Raw genomic sequence first — 20,718 nt, forward strand, 5'->3', positions numbered from 1 at the left:
GCTGGACTCTGCATACAATGCTTCACAGAAACAGTGACACATGTCTCCTAAAGCAATAAATAAATAGAAATTTTTTTCTACCTTTGTCTTCTGTGGTTTCTCCTTTCCTCATCTTCTTGTAACTCTCTTCCTTCCATCCACTGTCTGCCGTCTCTCTTCCCCTATATGGCATCTTCTCTCCTTCTATGCCCCTTCCAGAAACTGTATGCCTCCCCCTTCCATCTCTCCTTTCACCCCATTGGTCTGGCATCTCTCTCCTCGCCTTCCCTCTCCCACCCCTCTCCTCATAGTCTGGTATCTCCCCTTCCCTGATTCTCTGGCATCTCTCTCCTTTCCTTTTCTTCCATCTTTCGCTCCCCCTCCATGCTCTCACATCTCCCCCTTCCTTTTCCCTTAGACTGGCATACCTTCCTCCTACGCTCCAAGCCCTGGCATCTCCTTTAATTCCCTCCCTCATCTTCCTTCTCCCTCCAGCTGGGTACCGCAACACTCTTCCCTGCAGCTCTGCACTTCCCCACAATTGCCATGCTTCGGTTCCTCTTCTTCCTTCCTTCCTCCCCCCCCCCCGCGGGACCCTGCGGCACCATCAACTCTTACTCCCTCTAATGTCGGCCCTGCAGCTCCAGACTTCCTCGCACCTTCTCCCCTCCCCCTTTGGATCGCTATTATTTTAAATGTTATAGCCGCGGAGCTGTATCCATCAGTGGAGATGTCTAACCTCGGCCTGCCCCGGAACTCTTACTGCAACAGTGACTTCCTGTTCCTGCCTAGACGGGCGGCTGCTGCAGTAAGAGTTCCGGGGCAGGCCGAGGTTAGACATCTCCACTGATGGATACAGCTCCGCGGCTATAACATTTAAAATAATAGCGATCCAAAGGGGGAGGGGAGAAGGTGCGAGGAAGTCTGGAGCTGCAGGGCCGACATTAGAGGGAGTAAGAGTTGATGGTGCCGCAGGGTCCCGCGGGGGGGGGGGGGGGGAGGAAGGAAGGAAGAAGAGGAACCGAAGCATGGCAATTGTGGGGAAGTGCAATCCCCCCAATGCGTCCCCTTACCTTACCGACGCGTGTGTGCGCTGTGAAGAGAAACTTTGCGCTGCGATGTAATATTTTGTGCGTGAGCGCAGGCCAACGCAGCTTAGCGGGAACACTGGCAGTAACCTCTCCATAATACAAAGATCATGCATAGGTATAAGCAGAAACAATGAGCCACAGACCAAATAACCACTCAGGCTCACCATTTTTGCTTGAAACAATCATTACTGATGGAGCATTTTAAACTGTCAAATATACTGTTCTTGTTGGTTTAGTTAAAAATACAAAAGAGAGAACTTTGGTTTGCTCAATTTATGCTATAGATATGGAAAAAACATAAGCTGAAGAGCCCTCCCCCCCCAAAAAAAAAATCCCTTTAAATCTGGTACTGATTATCCAGTAAGACCCTGCACACTTACCCACATCAACACTGAGATCTTCCATTATCTTCTTATGTTTAATATACATGGGCCAGACATGGCCATCAAACAGTCCAGGTGGATCAGGAACAGTGTAGTTTCTTGAACTGAGAAATAATTGTGAATAAGCCTATTAAAAAATAAAACTAAAAAAAAAACACAAAAACTTAGCATAAATGTCTGCGTAGACATCTTTAAAAAGGGATTCAGACGTAAAAATAATGCCATACATATGGTTCTACATGCCTAGGAAAACCTAAATTTACAATGTATTTAGAAATTGGCTCAAAGTTTATCAACATATTATAGAAAGAAAGAAAACAAAACACCTAAGACTGATAAATATGTTAATTGTTTTTAATTTAGTACTTCTGCTTTATACCCACTAAGAGAACAAGGCATATCACAATATAACTTAAATAAGGAAAAAATATGAATTCAATAAACTGATAATATGAGTTCAATAAACTGATAATCATATAAATAGAGAACATAATTTATTATAAATAAATAATTTTAAATTAATTTTTCATAGGCTCTATAGAAATATAAACCTCCTGAAAGTTATTAAAATTACCTTTCGGCAAGGCTAACATTCTTTCCAACTTGTACATATAACATAATGAATTCCACCAAAAACTATAATTTAATCTATTCCAATTTTTCCAATTAAATGTAATCTGCTCCAATACTCTTAGGATTTCTGTGAGTGTCGGAGAAGTGTCTGTGCATTTAACGCTCTGGGCCGTGGTAGAAACCTCTACCACACTTAAGTAAAAGGTGGTTTGGGGGGGGGGGGGGTTTAAAATCATGCATTTAAAACGGAGAAAGGATGACCTAAAACACAAATTCTGAAGGTAAAAGGCAAGTGTTCTTTAAACTATATTCCTAAAATGCACCTTCCCTTCTCTTTACAAATGAGGTCAAAACACTATGAGATACAGATTAAGAAACAGAAACTGGAACTTAGAAAATCTATACAAATAAAGCCTACCTTCTTCTCTTTTTGCATTCTTCATAGGGAATAGAAAGAAAGTAACGTTGGTTGAATATATCAATTAGTGGCCTGAAACACAAAAATCCGTAGTGCTTATTTGATAACTGAAATAGTCAGTTTTTCTGACAACTACAGGTTGAAACAGAACATCTGACATCAAGTCAATATTTTCAATTCAGTGATAGCTTTTTTTGGACTGTTCTATAATGAAAAAAATTGGAAAACAGTAATCTCAGAAAAATCAGAGCAATTATTGCATTATTAATAGTATAATTATAATAATGGGAAAGGGGGGATATATTGCTATATTATTGGTATAAACAATATTTTTGAATATATTACATGTATGATATGTTTGATTTACAATATTTGTGGAAAGGGAGGGTGGGGGAGGGGCTTAATTTATATATTGAAATTGATAATAGGAAAGAATTTCAAGTGATGTATATGAGTCAATTGATATAATATTGTACACTTGATGTAAGATGAAAAATGAATAAAGAACTCATGGAGAAGCTTCCAGATTGGTTATGGTTGGAGTGGCAGCTCATGTCTCCTATCAGGCTTCGTCATCTGCTTAGCATTAAAATGCCTAGAATAAGGAAAACCAATAGGATATTAATGGACACATGGACAACATTAAAGTATGTAAACAACTTAACTCCTATTACTATTCAAAAATCTACTTGTCAAAATATATGGCTGAACTCCAAGATACAAATAGGCGGTTTTATGATTGTCTGGAAGGATTGGATTGAAGCAGGAATACGTACTTTAGATGATGTTATTAATGATGGTAAGCTGCTGGAGTTTTCACAATTGCAACATAAATTTGGACTTAATAAAAAACAAAGTTATAAGTGGTTGCAATTGAAGCAGGCTATTCAGGCAGGGTTCCCTGAATGGAAGTCTTTAAATACTCATTTTACTCTAAAATTCTTATGCTTCCAGGCAGATTTTATGGGTCACCAGGCCGCACAGTGGTATAAAACATTATCTGGATATTTAAATAAAAAACCAAGGACTGTACTTAGAGATATTTGGAGCATTGAGATTAAGCATCAAATTAATGCATCTCAATGGCCACGTATTTGGTCTTGGAGGATAAGATGTACAATGTCTGCGTCTATGAGGCAAACATGGTTTTTCCTGTTGCATAGAGCACTCTGGACCCCTGTTCGCTTACAAAAATTGGATTGCTCTAAGTCTAATAGATGTTGGCATTGTCATCTTGAGGCTGGAACTCTAGATCATTTATTATTTTATTGTCCTTTTATTAATAATTTTTGGAAATTGATCTGGGGTCAAATAAATTGTATGTTAGAGAATCCTGTGGCCCTATCATATGACACAGTTTTGTTTGGAATGTCTATGAGGGCCAAAAGTCAAATTTCATCGAATAATAACAAACTGTTAATGATTTTAACAGGAGTTGTCATCCAACATATAACACATAACTGGAAAGACTATAGAGGATTGAATTATTGTTTCTGGTGGAGTTCGGTTTGTCAGGTGTATGAAATGGAAAAAACATTGGCAATCAAGAGAGGTTATTATAAGAAATTTAAAGAGGTGTGGAGACCATTAATTGAGTATTATAATAAATAAATAATTATATTTATCCCCATTAAATATATGTAGGGGGGGAGGAGGGATGGGTGGGTTTTATGACATTATGAGGGGTAATATATGGAAAGGGAGGGAGGGGAGATAATTTATGGTATAAAATGAATGTAGAGTTTCAAGTGAAGAATGTATAGTATGACTTGAATTATTGTACACTTGTTTGCATAATGTAAAAACGAATAAAGATATTTTAAAAAAAAAAAAGAATTGGAAAAAAGAAAAGAAAAATCAGAGCAATTATTGCATTGTTAATTGTGTTATTTTGCAACACTTATTTGTTCCTTATTCAGCAATTCATTTCCATAAAATTATCTCCCTACTTTAGGGGCCCTTTTGCTACACTGCATTAGGTCTGGCTAACACAGCTTAAAATGGCATATTGCAATATGCCTAAAAAGAAGAGAAACCCAAACATTTCCACAAGATACCAAGAGAAAAACAACAAAGATTAGGAATGACCCAATTGCAGCGTACAGAAATTCCTTTATTGGTCATAAAGTCCTAGTATATGTGGGTGCCTTAATTAATCAAACATTCATTCCCAAAAACTGTATACATTTCTTTGGAGACAGGTCCTACTGGGGTCATGTTTTGTTAATCAGTCTTCATCAGGGGTCTTTAAAACATAAGTATGCACATGTGATTGGTAGATAAATGAAAAAGACTCAGTGTGGTTAAAACACTGGCCACTGTTAATAGAAAGTATATTATAAAATTTTATTTCAAACTTTTCTCCTATTATAATGATGACCACTACATTTGTAGTTAACCTCCCCCAGTATTTACAGTAAATGTAACTTTTGCCTTTCCATTGGAAATACAAGCTAAGTTACCTATAAGTATTATGGGGACAGAAAGTACTAAAGTCTAAGACCTCTATTTACTAAACTGTGTTATGCCAATAAAAAGAGATTAGATTCTTACCTTGCTAATATCTTTTCTAGTAGATAGGTGTGTCATTCTGGACGGATGGGTAATATCCCTGTGCTTGCGAGCCATGCAGAAGGAATCCGCTCTAGGTTTTGAATCCCTCCACCTTCACTAGAGGGCTCTGCTGCTCCCTTCAGTTTGTATCAAAGCAGGCGATAGCCCCATATAGAAACACATGTGAAGGAGGGGTACAATTCTGTTCTGCTCTAAAAACATAATAAACATGTTAAATATTGTTATGTCAAAACAAAAAAACAGTTCAACGGATCTGCAGTAAAAAGTCAAATGACCAAAACAAGGAGAAAAATTGCAGATACGATTTGCAAGGTGTAACAGTCTTATCTTTATTGGAGAAAATACAATATAACATTCCAGAAAAATGGCTCTCTTGTATGAGTACACAAGACCCAACATGGTCTATGTTTCAGAAAAACACTCCTTCCTCAGGGGTCTAAGATGTTATGGTACATAAACACAGAGAACCTTATTAAGAAAAACAGGTAATCTTTGAAAAAACAGATGTAATAATAGTAACTTTAATTCTTGTATACCGCCATACCCTGTGAGTTCTAGGCGGTTCACATTAATTAGACATGGTTACATGCAGTTAAGTATTGAACAGATTTACATTAATTAAACATAGTTACGTGTATAGTTAAACATAGTTACGTGTATAGTTACATGTGGTACACATTATTTAAACATAGTTACATGCAGTTAAGTATTAATTGAACAGTTTTACGTAGAGTTAAGTGTTCAATTAAATAGGGATGCGGGCAACGAAGTAGATAAAATTGGGGGGAAGGATAGAATGGATCGGGGGTGGGGGTGGGGCGAGATAAAAAAGGGGGGTGGGTGGGGTTCTTTGGGGAGGGGGCAATTAAGTGTCGTGGCATTGGAAGAGGTGTGTTTTGAGTAGTTTTCTAAAGCTGAGGTAGGTTGGAGCCCCGAGGATTGATTGGGCTATCCATGGGTTTAGTTTGGCGGCCTGGAAGGCGAGGGTTTTGCCGAAGAATTTATTGGAGTGGCAGAGTTTTAGGGAGGGGAATGCAAATAGCTGGATTCTGTGGGAGTTCTTGTTTCTGTGATTCAGGATGAAGTGTGGGTTGATGTAGTTTGGGGATAGGCTGAATACTGTTTTGTAACAGAAACAGGCGAATTTAAATAGGACTCTGGATTCCAATGGTTGCCAATTAAGTTTGTGGTAAAAAGGGGTAACATGTTCCCATTTTTTCAGGCCGAATATGAGGCGGACAGCGGTGTTCTGGATCATTCTGAGTCTTCTGATAGTTTTCTTCGTGGAGCTCAGGTAAATGATATTATAGTAGTCCAGTATGCTGAGAATGGAGGATTGCACTAGGAGGTGGAATGACATGTCGTCAAAATATTTTTTTATGGTGCGTAGTTTCCAGAGCGCCGAGATGCTTTTCCTAACTGTAATGTCGGTGTGCTTCTCCAGGGTTAGGTGTTTGTCTAGTGTGACTCCTAGTATTTTTAGGGTTTGTTCGAGGGGAAAGGTCGATCCTTTTACTTGAATTGTGGTGTCTATGATTTTGTCTTTGGGGCTATCCAGGAAAAATTTTGTTTTTAGTGCTTCTGTACAGCTGCAACTCAATAGACTTGCAGTTTCACTACCTGCAAGTCTATTGAGTTGCAGCTGGACAGAAGCACTACGTTGTCGTGTTGGGTCCTGTGTACTCGTACAAGAGAATCATTTTTCTGGAATGCTATATTGTATTTTCTACAATAAAGATAAAACTTTTACACCTTGCACATCGTATCTGCAGTTTTTCTCCTTGTTTTGGTCATTAAACATTGTTGTAGAACAATAAAAACAGTGAAATGAACATGCCCAACCGAAACCTTTATGGAACACAAATACTACTTCATTGAGTTATAGCAGTAGATAATTCTTCATACCCCTAAGGTCTGACTGACATCTAAAATTTCAGTTTTGGACTCAAACTTTCTGAGACAGTAGGCAGGTGCTGGAGATAACTGACAGGGCGGGGCTACAGAATGACATACCTTTTTACTAGAAAAGATATTAGCAAGGTAAGAACCTAATCTCTTTTTTTTTTTTTTTGTAAAGCTTTATTGATTTTAAAACTTTGATAGTGCAATACAAATGGTAAATCATACAAACTGCATGAAAACACACTATTAACTATACAATTATTACATTAAACAATCATTTTCTCCCCTTCTTATCTTAATTATTAAACAATAATACATATGATATGAATTCAATATTATAATGAAATAATTTAACTCCTCAAAGTACGTTTCCCCCCCCCCCCCCACCCTCCCTGGATGTGCAAGGACTCTAATGGAAAAAGAAAGAAAGAAACATAACCCTGATTATAATGCAATAAAATTAGTCAATGGACTCCATACATCATTAAAGGACTTATTATTCCCCCAACATTCCGCCATCATCCTTTCATACTTATACGTAGTATACACAGTTACCCACCAAAAAGTAAATTTAATCCTATCATGGCTTTTCCAATTATGAGTATTCAGCTGAACCCCTATTCCTGAAATAAACAGAGCAGATCAGAAAGACTCCTTCAGCTCGCAAGCAAAAGGAAAAACTTAAAGGGGCAGAAGAGTCCTCTAGTGAAGGAGAAGGGATTCAAAAGATGTAATGGATTCCTTCTGCACAGCTTGCGAGCATGGGAATCTTACATCTACTGCACTAGAAAAAGATTTATAATACAAAGGCAACTTACTTGTAGGTGTACAGAAGAAAACCTTCCACAATAAGAATATGAATAGTTTCATCTTCCTCCTCTGACTGTTGCGAAACATCAGTATCCAATGTATTATTGACTCCATGTGAACGTTCAAACTTGACTGGGTTTTTTATCCAGGCTTCGATGGTACTCATCATAGCTTCCATATCCAATGAATTGATAACTTCAAAATAAAACAATAAGTGCAATACTACATTTCCTGATACATCAAAACTGAGTAATAAAATGGTCACAAAGGCAACATGCTCTACTTGAGATCTTAAATTTATCCTGAACTTAACATAAAATGTTCTTACCATCATATTGCTTAAATCCATCTTCAACTGCTATCTGGTCCTGAGGCTGAAATAGTTATCAAAAACATACAAAATCCTTATCCACCTAATGATCAATAAATGATAAAATTCTAATTTAAAATGCAAATGAAGGGTTTTAGATATGAGCCATATGTTTTACATTATACTATTTTCTAACTAAAACATTTTTAAATACAAAAGAACCTAAGAAATAAGTCTTGCAATACAAAAACCCAGCTAGAATAAGGTAAAAAAAAAATACAGTATCATCCAAGAAGTCATATGTATTCTCAAACATCTTACACACAATGTACTATACTAAAGACAACAGGTCAGCTGCTTTCCTTCTCAGCTTTTACAGACAGTAAATAAAGGGAAAATCCATTACTTATTTTGAATAAGTAATTAAACATTTAATTTACAGACTAAAAAGAGATTATGTACTTACCCTGGTAAGCTCTTTTCCAGTAGATAGGAGAGATATTCTAGACCAGGGGTGTCAAAGTCCCTCCTCGAGGGCCGCAATCCAGTCGGGTTTTCAGGATTTCCCCAATGAATATGCATGAGATCTATTTGCATGCACTGCTTTCATTGTATGCAAATAGATCTCATGCATATTCATTGGGGAAATCCTGAAAACCCGACTGGATTGCGGCCCTCGAGGACCGACTTTGACACCTGTGTTCTAGACAATAGGATTATTCCCCCATACTCACATGCTGCAGAAGGAATCAACTCTGTATTTTTCACTCTGCCTCCAGTGTACTTCACAGATCAGTTTAGCACCCTCTACAGTCAGTACCCAAGCACCGAGAGGCACCCATACAAGTGAAGTAGAGGCACCTGCAAGAACAGGCTAAACAAATGGTTTTGCTCTAAAGAACTTAAAAGTACCCTTAACCGCCAACACAGGCTTCAAAGCAGCTCAGAAACTACTCTCCATGAAATTGAACATATATAGAAATTCTTTGCAGCCCTGAATGGCTGCCAGCTTCCAAGAATCAACTTGGAAAAGCATAAACAGATTGAAAACTGTAAGCAGGCACAGAAAGGACACCCATCTACTGGATACCTATCTACTGGAAAAGAGCTTACCAGGGTAAGTATGTAATTTCTTTATCCGGTGAAATAGGTAAGACATTCTAGACAATAAGGATGTACAAAAGCAGTCTCCCCCCCCCCCCCAAATAGCTAGGGTGGGCTTGCTGTGCCGGCCCTTAAGACCGAGGACCTGAAGGCTGAATCCTGCCTGGCAGCAACATCCACTCTGTAAAACTTGGCAAATGTGTAAAGCGAAGACCATGTTGCTGCTCTGCAAATCTCTTCAGGAGGAACAGATTTAGCTTCGGCCCACAAAGAAGTCACACTCCTGGTAGAATGCACCTTAACAGAAACAGGAGACCATTTTCCAGCAAGAATGTAGGCTGACGAAATGGATTTATGGATTCATCTGGAGATCGTGGTCTTAGAAGTGGGAGTACCCTGCTTAATCAAATGAGTCAGCACAAACAGATGGTCAGAAAGGTGAAACTCGTTAGTCCAAATAACGCAGGAGAACCCTGCGCATGTCCAGTTTCATCAATAGGCAATCCTGTATTCTGGAACTTTTTGGCTGAAAGACAGACAAACACACTTCCTGATTGACATGGAAAGCCAAAACAACCTTCAGCAAAAGGAAGGAACCATCTGTAGAGAAACCCCTGCTTCCGAAATTCAGAGAAAAGAGTCTCGACAAGACATCTGCAGTTCTGAAACCCTAAGGGAAGATATGATGGCGACCAGAAAAACAGTCTTGAGCATCAAGTCTAAGAGGGAAGCATCCCAAAGAGGCTCAAAGGGAACTTGCTCGACAGCTCCAAGTTAAGGTCCCAGGCCGGGAAAGGCATCTGCTTGATCCGAAGAGCTCCCTTCAAGAAATGAGTGACATCAGGATGCGATGTTAAAGAGGACTGACTGTCCCGGGATCTAAAACAGGACAATCTAGCCACCTGGAGCCACAGAGATGCCACAGTAAGGCCTTTATCCAAACCAGCCTGAAGAAGGTGAGAATCTACGAGACGAGAGCTGAATAAGGGTCCACCGATTATGAAAGGTCTTCCATGCCTTAGCATAAGATCCAGGGAGGCCAGGAATACCCCCAAAGCTACTGCTGCAGTGACTGACTGCACAGTCTCCATTTGGAAGCGGAGAATCTTGAGAGCTGCATTCACATGCTGGAGATCCAGAATAGGCCTCCAATCTTTGGAGCCTTTCTTTGGCATGATAAAGTATACAGAGTATCTGCCTAAGCCCGAAAGGTTGCGTGGCACTGGCTCTATTGCTTGAATATCCAGTAAATGCTGCGCGCCTTTTCCAGGCATCTGGATGGAGGATCCACAAACCAATCTGACTGAGGCTGGGCAAATTCCAGCTTGTAGCCTGATTGAATAATGTCTAAGACAAACTGGTCTGCTGTAGTGCGCATCCAAGTAGGCAGAAACTCTGTAAGCAGGCCCCCTATTCACAGAGGGGCATCTGGCATCATTATATCTTTCTGGTAGGGTGTGCAGGACGGATGGGGGAAAGAACCCTATTGTCTAGAGAATAGAGTTTCTCAACTTCTTCAAGCCAAGTACCCCCTAATTCTAATAAATATCAACCGAGTTCCCCCACCCAGGCTCCGCCCCTGATCCCACCCCCATAATAATCGTACTAATTGTAATGCAATTTCTTCTGTCCATTTTTCATATACATACAATATAATCTTAATACATGACAACCACAAAATTAAAAAGAAAAAACAAAGCACACTGTATGCAGAGAAAATGTTAATCATTTAAATTCGGTTTTTTTTAAAGAGGTCAAGACAGATGACTTTACAATATACAATGTCACCTCAGTAACAACTATAGAAAAATAGCCAAATATAGTGCAAAATATAGACAGCAGATATAAATTCTCAAAACTCATACCATTTCTATCACTCTATGCCCAATTTTCCTTTCCCCATGTGCCACCATATTTCCCTCTAACTCACACATTCGTACCCAACTATTCTTCCTTTCTATTCCCTCCCATGTCTCAAGTTAATACCCCCTTTCTCCCTCTCTTCTGTGTTCCATGTTCATGCCCCCTCCCTTCCATCTGTGTCGAGTTTGTGCCCCCTCCTTGCACACAAATAGCTGCCTGTCTGTAGAAGCTGCCACTGTCTCCGGGAATCCCGCTTTCCTGCCCGCCCCCTGCTGCTGGGGATCCCTCACCTCCCTGCCCCCCCACCCCCCAAAGACAACCCAATTCTTGTTTGATCCGCACGCGCTCCTTCTGTCTTCAGTGGGGATAGCACAAGCAGCGATTGACATGCTGCCCGTGGCTGACCCACAAGCTTTCCCTCAGAGAAGGTTTCTGTGTCAGCTACTTGCGTGCAGCATGTGAATCGCTGCAAGCGCTGTCCATGCAAGCAGTGCTGCTGAAGACCGAAGGAGCGAGTGTGGCTCAAAGAAGGTGGTACCTGTACCCCCAAGAAGCGGCCCGCGTACCCTTATATCATGTGTTGAGAAACACAGGTCTAGAATGTCACACCTATTGCACTGGAATATGTTTTAACAGTTTAGCTATTTGTGAAAAAGTATTTAGTCACCAACGAGAAAATATTTCTTTTTTTTTTTAATTCTTTATTCATTTTTCCATCTTACAAGTGAATAAATAATTAAACATTTGAAATTGAATACATCACTTGAATTTCTTTCTTTTATAACATTAATACACAGTTTACTCCCTTCCCTCCCCCCCTATCCTTAACTAATTCAACCAAATAAATCGTACAAATATTCTTTCCTATTAATCTAAACAATTAATAAAATTTAGAACCCCCACCCATCCCCACATTTGCAATTGTATTTGTAATGGAAAATGGTATCTATTCATTACAATAATTTGTCAATGGCCTCCAAATCTCTTTAAATTTATTATAATTCCCTTTTTGTATAGCTATTGTTCTCTCCATTTTATAAATGTGACACAACGAATTCCACCAGAAATCATAATTGAGTCTACTCCAAATTCTTCCAATTACTTGTAATATGTTGTATGGCGACTCCTGTCATAATCAATAAAAGCTTATTATTGTTTGATGAAATTTGGCTCTTTGTTCTCATTGACATTCCAAATAGAATCGTATCATATGATAAAGCCACAGGATTTTCCAATAAACAATTTATTTTTAACCCCATTCTAGAATATTAGAAATGCAAGGGAAATATTTAAGAGGCACTCACCTTAAAGAAATCGTCTTGATGTACTACGCAACAGTTAGGTAACTGATTGGCAAGTTTATTGGTAAGAGTCGTCTTCCCGCCGTTGGTAACGCTAAGAAGGAAGAAAGACAAAGTCTAAGGTCATTTTTTGAGTACATCTGCGCCTGTTAGACAATCTAATCAGTCCCACAGTTAACTTCTTATTTGTAATTAAAGATAATTTATTTTATATAAATTTAGACAAACGTAAAACCGGCTACATTGAGTTGATCGTTCAAATAATACAGGGTTTTGAAAAGTCATAGTTTGAGTGTACAAAATTTTGGTATATATTTTAACAACTTTAACATATTTGTAGCACATAGTTTATTCTTATATCTCAAAAGGTGGAATAAAAATTGTTCTTGCTGTTTTTGATTTTTATTACTATTATTCTAGTATTTAACTATTTAGCAACAAACCAACCTAAATACTGTACTTCAAAGCCAAGCTTCATAAATTATGAAGTTAATGAAATTATGCCGACGCCCCATTATTGAAAGATATAAAATATTACATGCATGGGTTCTGGACTAGAGAGTGGTTTTCTTTTCCTCGAATTCCGAACAAGTGGTTTCCAATGAAGAATTTTCAGTGAGAGTGGCAACTTGTAGCAATCATGTCTAAAAATCAGACAGATCGTCTGACTTCTGGGACCGGAGAAGCCCCTCATTTCACTTGAATGGACAGAAATAAAAGTGAATAAATAAACCAAAACATTTTTTGGACTCGCTTTCGAGATCAGCCTGAGAAAAGAAGCGTTAGTTGGGCCAGGCTGAAAATGGATTCAGTTGGTTCGATAAAAATTATAGATCCTAAACATTCCTTTGGTTATTGTTCTCCTCTCACATCAAGCAGCATTATGGGGGTAAAGATCTAGAACAATTGCTACTACTTATGGGGAATTTAGGAAACAGCTAAAAACGTATCTGTTCCTAAATTACTTGGGCAACTAACCTGCACAATCTCATTCCACAATAACAGATCCCTAGAGCTGTTAATCACTGTTAAAGTTGTTGTATAACTTTTCTTATTGTTGAATAATATAAAATAAAAATATTGAACAAACCAAAAAAACCCATAAACTTTGTTAAATCCACTCAATTTGTAGCATCTTTTAATTATTGTAAACCACATAGAACTTCACGGTCGTGCAGTCTATAAACTGTTTTATTATTATTATTATTTTTGTTGTTGTTTAGCTTTCGAGTTTGCTAACTTTTCGTTTTGGGGTCATTTGCTTTGTTAGCCAAAAGGTTACTCAGTCGCGCGACGACAGTTACTGCACCTGACGCGCGCGCCATCACCGGCCGTCAACGACACCGAGGCTTAGGCGTCGCTTATGATTATTTGGGGCTTCTTATTTATTGAGCCTCAATAAAGATATCTGGACCCCCCCCCCCCCAAAAAAAAAAAAAGGCGGGCACTTTAGTTATCCTATTACTGTAACTGTCATTCACGAGTTCTAAATAACTGTTAGTCTCTCACTCACCCGCCGATTCCCAAGATGTACTTCATGGTGCCTGCTGTTCGGCTACGAAGGGAAGCCAAATCTACGAAGCCGTAGACCTGAAACCCGGGCGGACTCCGCGAGGAAGCCGAGAGGAGGAAAGGGAGAAGGGAAAGAGAAGAAGGAAACGTCAACTACTTAACGTCGTCATGTTTGAGAGGAACCGCTAACTCGGCCGACTGAAGCTCCGGCGCGCGAGCTCCGCTATTTAAGCGAGTTGGGGGGGGAGCGGACGTCAGCAAACAGCTGCGGCGATTGGCTGCTCAAGCCGTGCGCGGCGACCAATGGGAAGCCGAGGGGGTCGGGTTTCGTTCAGCAGCAGGCACACGGGGCCCCTGGATGTTGATGGGTGGTACGAGTCGTGTCTTCCCTATTAAGAAAAAGGTCGGATTCAGAAGTATGGCCAAGGTGGAGGGGAAGGGGAACAGGAGGAGGTGAACAGTAAGCACTCCCCAGAAAACTAACTTGCTACCCCCCTTTCTGGCCAGGGTACAAAAATAATGGACACCCTACACAAGCCTTTATCTTCACAATCTCTCCTGAGCCCAATGGAGTATACTCAACACAACAAACATGATTTGGGGCTTCTGACTTGTGATTTTAGAGTTGGAAGTCCTAAAAGCAAATATTGCATTACTGCAAGAGACCAGGCTGAGGGGGGCTGAACGTGATCAACTAAAACTAGGGTGTTGTGAGGAAGTATATTTTGGGATTTCAGCTCCAAAAAGAGTAGCAATATTGGTAATATGAGATGGGAAAGAATACTCAGGGGAGAATGGTCTGGCTACTAAGGAGGAGAGGAGAAGAGGACAGTTCTTTGGATAAGTATACATTTATTTTGCTCTATGCTTTGATAATTTTGGGGCTAAAAGCTAAATTGTAGGTTCCTTTATAAAGCCAGTTTAGATTTTAAAAGAGCAAACCTTACTTAGCTAGTTTCCTTAGTATAAAATCCTTTTTTTAGTTTTTGAACTTTCTGCTAGAGAAAGTCTCTGGCAACTTAGTCTTCATTCCTGTCCATCCCTAGCTCATTTCTTTACTTATAGACTTAATTTATAGTCGATTATTCTAATCAGGATAACAGAAGAGCTGTTTATTACATATTGCTATGCATCAAACACTAAATAAAGCACACAATATAATCTTAAGACTCTCTATATTAGTCTAATATTCTTAGTACCTTAATAAGGTTTAATTATTCAGCTCAGTAATACTAAAATACAGACTAGTTCAGCAGCAAGAGGGGTGCTATCCAGTCTTTTGCACTTTGTCACATATATGATTATCTCCCAGTTGATGGGAAGTTATATGTGTGTGCTCATTGCAAAGAGCTCCTAGCTCTCAGAGAATAAGTTTATTCCCTTAGTGGGAGCACCAACTACTCACGCATCTCGGCTCCCTTCTGACTTCCTTTCTTGGTCGTGGGACTAGGACGTGACATCAGAAAGGAGCCATGGTTGGTGCGAGCAGGAGGTGAAAGATGCTGCTCATGCCAGTGAATATTTTAAGAGGTAGGCGGGGGATGAGGACGCTTGAGAGGCGTGGAAGAGTAGGAGGGAGAATGGCATGGTGATGCTGGGCACCACCGCCCTAAGCACCTCCCTCCCTCACTACACCACTGATTATAACCCCCTTATAATGTATGGTGAGCCCTCCAAAACTCCCCCAAAATCTATTATACCCACCTGTCTACCACCCCAATAGCCCTTATGGTTGCAAGTCCCAAACGCCCAGAACAAGACCTTTAGATTCTAATAAGTTGTAGTAACATAATCTTCATCCTCAATAAGAATAATTTTAAAAATGTGTTTTTAAAGCTTTTCTAAAGATTGGGAGAAATGGAAGAATTCTGATCTCAGCAGGAAGTTCATTCCAAATAGATGTAAAGACATACTCTGTTGCATGTCTGGGTGTCCAGTCCATCACTTTGCTGGCCCCTCCCATGTAAAAAAGGTCTTGTTTTGGGCGTTTGGGACTTGGACAAATTTTTGGTCTAGAATGTGGTATAAAGACAGATGATTTGGCAGCAAACGGCTGGATGAATTTAAATAAAGTTTTACTGCTGCTGGTTTGGGAAAGCGACAGTATAGGGCAGGATGTCCTGGCCTCAGTTGCCGACTGTGCACCCCTTTACAGCGTGCACCTAGGGCAGACTGCGCCCCCCCCCCCTTGATATGCCATTGCCCTGAGGTACGCTGACTGATAATGGAATGGCAGCAGAGGAGGATCCTTCAGAGCATATGTTAAAAGTGTGACGGGAAAGGTAGGAAGAAAACCAAGAGATGCTTGGAATAATCTTCCAGTAGAGGTGATGGAGACAAAGACTGTGTCTGAATTCAAGAAAGCATGGGGCAGGCATATAGGATCTCTTAGGGAAATGAAGAGATAGTGAATGATGCAGATAGGCTATTTGGCCTTTATCTGCTGTCATGTTTCTATCGACTCCTGGTTCTACATAATCAGTACTTAACTATTAATGGCATCCAGTTTAGTAATACAACTTTGGCTACTACATAATTCCAGTCTCTTGTTTTCACTTGCATAATAACTTTATTCTTTTATACTGCCATAACCAAAAGTTCTAGGCAGTTTACACTAAAAAGAGCTGGACAATCAGCGAAATACAATAATACAGTAAAAAATACAAATATTTGTAAAATAGAATTTCACTAATAAAACTCACTAAGTAATAAACTTATCGAACAAAGTGGTCTTAATTAATTTCCGAAAACAGCAATAGGATAGCATAGCTTGCTGAATGCATTTACCTAACCAAAATTGTTGTCTACCAGTTTGAAATGCTAGGGTCCTATTTAAGAAGGTCTTATATCTACACCCATTAATTTTTGGATAAGCAAATAAGTAGAAGTTTCTAGTTTCTCTTGATGGTCTATGCAACACAAAATGAGGAAAAAGGTAAGATGGAGACAATCCCGATATCAGCTTAAAGCAGATACAGGAAAATTTGAATACTACTCTTGCCTCCAAAGGCAGCCAATGAAGTAAACGATAATATGGACTAATATGGCCGTTCTTTTTTCAACCAAAAATCAATCGAACAGCTGTATTCTGAATTATCCTTAATTTCCTTAGAACTGACTACACCATAACAACATCTACAGGTACAAGGTCCTCCAAATCCTAGTCTATTTAGCTTAGGGTTCTGTAGCCTTAGCTGGGGAGTCACCTGTATATTGCTGTCTTACCCTGTTTGTGCAGGGAGAAAGTAAGGTTAACTGTAATTGGGGGTTCTTCATGAACAGCAGGATGAACCGCCACATAACCTTCCCACCTCCCCTACAGTTCAAGTTCTATTTCTCATCTGGCTCTGCTGTTGCTGTAGCTATACAAAAAGGACTGATGAGCATGTGCAGCTGAAGTGGTTACCACAAGGGAAGGGCCCTGGGGGGCCTGTCTTACACCTGCTCAGAAGGGTTTTACATACTTTTCTGAGCTATGGGGGAGCAAGTATGAGCTGGCACTATCAAGCAATGACATCACTTATATTTAGCTGGCTTATCCTGCTGTTCACGGCAAACCCTGGTTAAAGGTTAGTAACCTCACTTTCCTCTGCTAGCACCTCCTGGAGGCCATGCATTTACACTACATTCTGGTTGAAGATTGCTAACTTGCTGTCTTCCTTTGTGTGCTTAATTATTTCTATAGCGCTACCAGACGTACGCAGCGCTGTACAGAGTCACAAAGGGTAAGAAAACAGTCCCTGCTCGAAAGAGCTTACAATCTAAATAGGCAAGACAGACAAACAGGATGTCATGGATACAGTTAAGGGGAACTGTTAATCAGTTGGCTGGGTTGGAGGGCAGAGGGGTGTATAGGACAATGAAGCAATTGTGACATCACTAATGAGGTTCTCTCTTATTGGTGGAAGGAGGCATTATGACATCACAGTCTCAGATCTTCTTCCCAAAGACAAACAGGATGTCACGGATACAGTTAAGGGGAAGGGTTAATCAGCTGGCTGGGTTGGAGGGCAGAGGAAAGTACAAGACAATCAAGTCATTGTGATATCACTGATGAGGTTGTCTCTTATTGGTGGAAGGAGGCATTATGACATCACAGTCTCAGATCTTCTTCCCAAAGACAAACAGGATGTCACGGATACAGTTAAGGGGAAGGGTTAATCAGCTGGCTGGGTTGGAGGGCAGAGGGGAGTACAGGACAATCAAGTCATTGTGATATCACTGATGAGGTTGTCTCTTATTGGTGGAAGGAGGCATTATGACATCACAGTCTCAGATCTTCTTCCCAAAGACAAACAGGATGTCACGGATACAGTTAAGGGGAAGGGTTAATCAGCTGGCTGGGTTGGAGGGCAGAGGGGAGTACAGGACAATCTAGTCATTGTGATATCACTGATGAGGTTGTCTCTTATTGGTGGAAGGAGGCATTATGACATCACAGTCTCAGATCTTCTTCCCAAAGACAAACAGGATGTCACGGATACAGTTAAGGGGAAGGGTTAATCAGCTGGCTGGGTTGGAGGGCAGAGGGGAGTACAGGACAATCAAGTCATTGTGATATCACTGATGAGGTTGTCTCTTATTGGTGGAAGGAGGCATTATGACATCATAGTCTCAGCTCTGCTTCCCAAAGACAAACAGGATGTCAGGATACAGTTAAGGGAAACAATTAATCAGCTGGCTGGGTTGCAGGGTTAAGGATTGAAGGCTATATCAAAAAGGTGGGTTTTCAGTCCATTTTTAAACAAGGGAAGCTGCTTGCTAAGAATCTTTAAACATATTTTATATAAATTTAGACAATCGCAAAAGCGGCTACATTGAGTTGATCGTTCAAATAATACAGGGGTTTGAACAGTCATAGTTTGAGTGTACAAAATTTTGGTATATATTTTAACAACTTTAACATACTTGTAGCACATAGTTTATTCTTATATCTCAAAAGGTGGAATAAAAATTGTTCTTGCTGTTTTTGATTTTTACTACTATTATTCTAGTATTTAACTATTTAGCAACAAACCAACATAAAGATTGCACTTCAAAGCCAAGCTTCATAAATTATGAAGTTAATGAAATTATGTCAACGCCCCATTTCTGAAAGCTATAAAATATTACATGCACGGGTTCTGGACTAGAGAGTGAGTTTCTTTTCGTTGAATTCCGAACAAGTGGTTTCCAATGAAGGGATCTTTTCCAGATAAGCCCCGCCAAAAAGTTAACCCCCACCACCCAAAAAAAATTATAAAAAAGAGGCGCGATCTGTAGAAAGTAAAGTCCCCACGCCCCCATGTCGGAGCCCTTAAAAAAATGGTCGACAGTTTATCCTATTTTTTTATAATGTTAAGTTTCATATCCTCTTTTTTATAATATTTTTTGAGTGCTCTGACGGGGGGGGGGGGGCGTGGGGGGGAACCCCCCACTTTACTTTATACAATTCCGGAACTTGGAGGCGAGGAGGATGGCAGTTTGAGTGCAGAGCTCCTCTCCCTGGACAATCTGCCTGCTTTTAAATAGCAGCAGCAGTGGGAGATCAATTGCTTTTACACCCAGCAGCAACGGGACCAACCCACCAAAAACCCACAGTCCCGATCCTGCAAAAATATGAGCTCCACCCTCCCTGCAGTCCGCTAGGAAAATCAACTGCTTTTACACCTAAGCAGCAGCAGGACCAGCCACCACTACCAAGAGCCCTTTGCCCCTATCCAGCCAGGCATGTGAGCTCCTCCCTCTGCAGTCCATTGGAGAGATCAATCTACCTGCTTTTAAATATCAGCAACAGTGGGAAATCAACTGCTTTTACACCTCAGCAGCAGCGGAACTATCCGCAACTACCAAGAGCCCACAGACCCGATCCAACCAAGAGTGTGAGCTCCACCTCCCTCTGCAGTCCACTAGGAAGATCAACTGTTTTTTACACCTAAGCAGCAACAGGACCAGCCACCATTACCGAGAGCCCTTTGCCCTGAACCAGCCAGACAAGTAAGCTCTTCCCCCAGCATTCCGTTGGAAAAATCAATATGCTTGCTTTTAAATATCATCAGAAGGAGGAGATCAACTGCGTTTACACCTAAACAGTACCAAGACCAGCCGCCACTATCGAGAGCTCCTCCCCTTATATCCCGTTTAAGAGATCAATCTACCTGCTTTAAATATCAGCAGCAGTAGAAAAACAACTGCTTTTACATACAAGCAGCAGCGAGACCTACCGCAACCACCAAGAGCCCACAGACCCGATCCTGCCAGGATTGTGAACTCCTCCCCCTGCAGTCCATTGGAGAGATCAATCTGCCTGCTTTTAAATATCAGCAGCAGTGGAGATCAACTGCTTTTACACCTAAGCAGCAATGAGACCAGCCACAACCACCGAGAGAACACAGACCCGATCCTACCAAGAGTGTGAACTCTTCCCCCCCTGCAATCCGCTATGAAGATCGACTGTCGGCTCCGGGCGGCTTTCCCGCAGAGGAGAGAATCCTGCATTCACCGTGGGCCTCATCTGGGGCAGCCTCCTTGGAGCGGCTGGGGCACGGGCAGTGTGTCTGGGAGGGAATGCATGGATGGGAGAACATTGCAGGGGAGGAGACATAGACATCCTGGGACTGTCGGCCAAGTCTCTTCCCTGAAGAAGCCCTTTTTCTGGAAACGTCAATCGCTCCTCCTAAACTTACTTGCTCCACTTCATCACTGACGCTGAAACCGTGGATTGAAGACAAAGTTTTATTTTATTTTTCTTTCCAGCTTATGATTTATCTTTAATCTTATCTATTGTTTTGCATTTTGTCTTTGTTTTGTTCTATTTCTATCATTTAAATTTCTGCTTCTATTCCTTTCTCTCCTCTCTTCTACCTCCCAAAGTATTTAGATCAATGCTGTCTTGTTAAAATGTTTATTTTATTTTTAT

General features: G+C 40.4%; 1 protein-coding gene across 1 annotated transcript in view; it reads right to left on the bottom strand.

Moving 5' to 3' along the window:
- The window catches only part of LOC117348585 (nicotinamide riboside kinase 2-like), a 32,775-nt gene extending 18,928 nt beyond the window's left edge, over positions 1-13,847 (bottom strand). The window contains exons 1-6 of the mRNA XM_033920875.1: positions 13,822-13,847; positions 12,312-12,402; positions 8,059-8,104; positions 7,739-7,925; positions 2,445-2,516; positions 1,451-1,557 (exon numbers count right to left, since the gene is read on the bottom strand). Of these exons, the coding sequence (XP_033776766.1) occupies positions 1,451-1,557; positions 2,445-2,516; positions 7,739-7,925; positions 8,059-8,104; positions 12,312-12,402; positions 13,822-13,847 (529 nt within the window). The remainder of the gene's footprint in view (positions 1-1,450; positions 1,558-2,444; positions 2,517-7,738; positions 7,926-8,058; positions 8,105-12,311; positions 12,403-13,821) is intronic.
- Positions 13,848-20,718: the final 6,871 nt, after the last annotated feature.

This window comes from Geotrypetes seraphini, chromosome 14 (assembly GCF_902459505.1).
Source record: "Geotrypetes seraphini chromosome 14, aGeoSer1.1, whole genome shotgun sequence".
Taxonomy (NCBI): domain Eukaryota; kingdom Metazoa; phylum Chordata; class Amphibia; order Gymnophiona; family Dermophiidae; genus Geotrypetes; species Geotrypetes seraphini.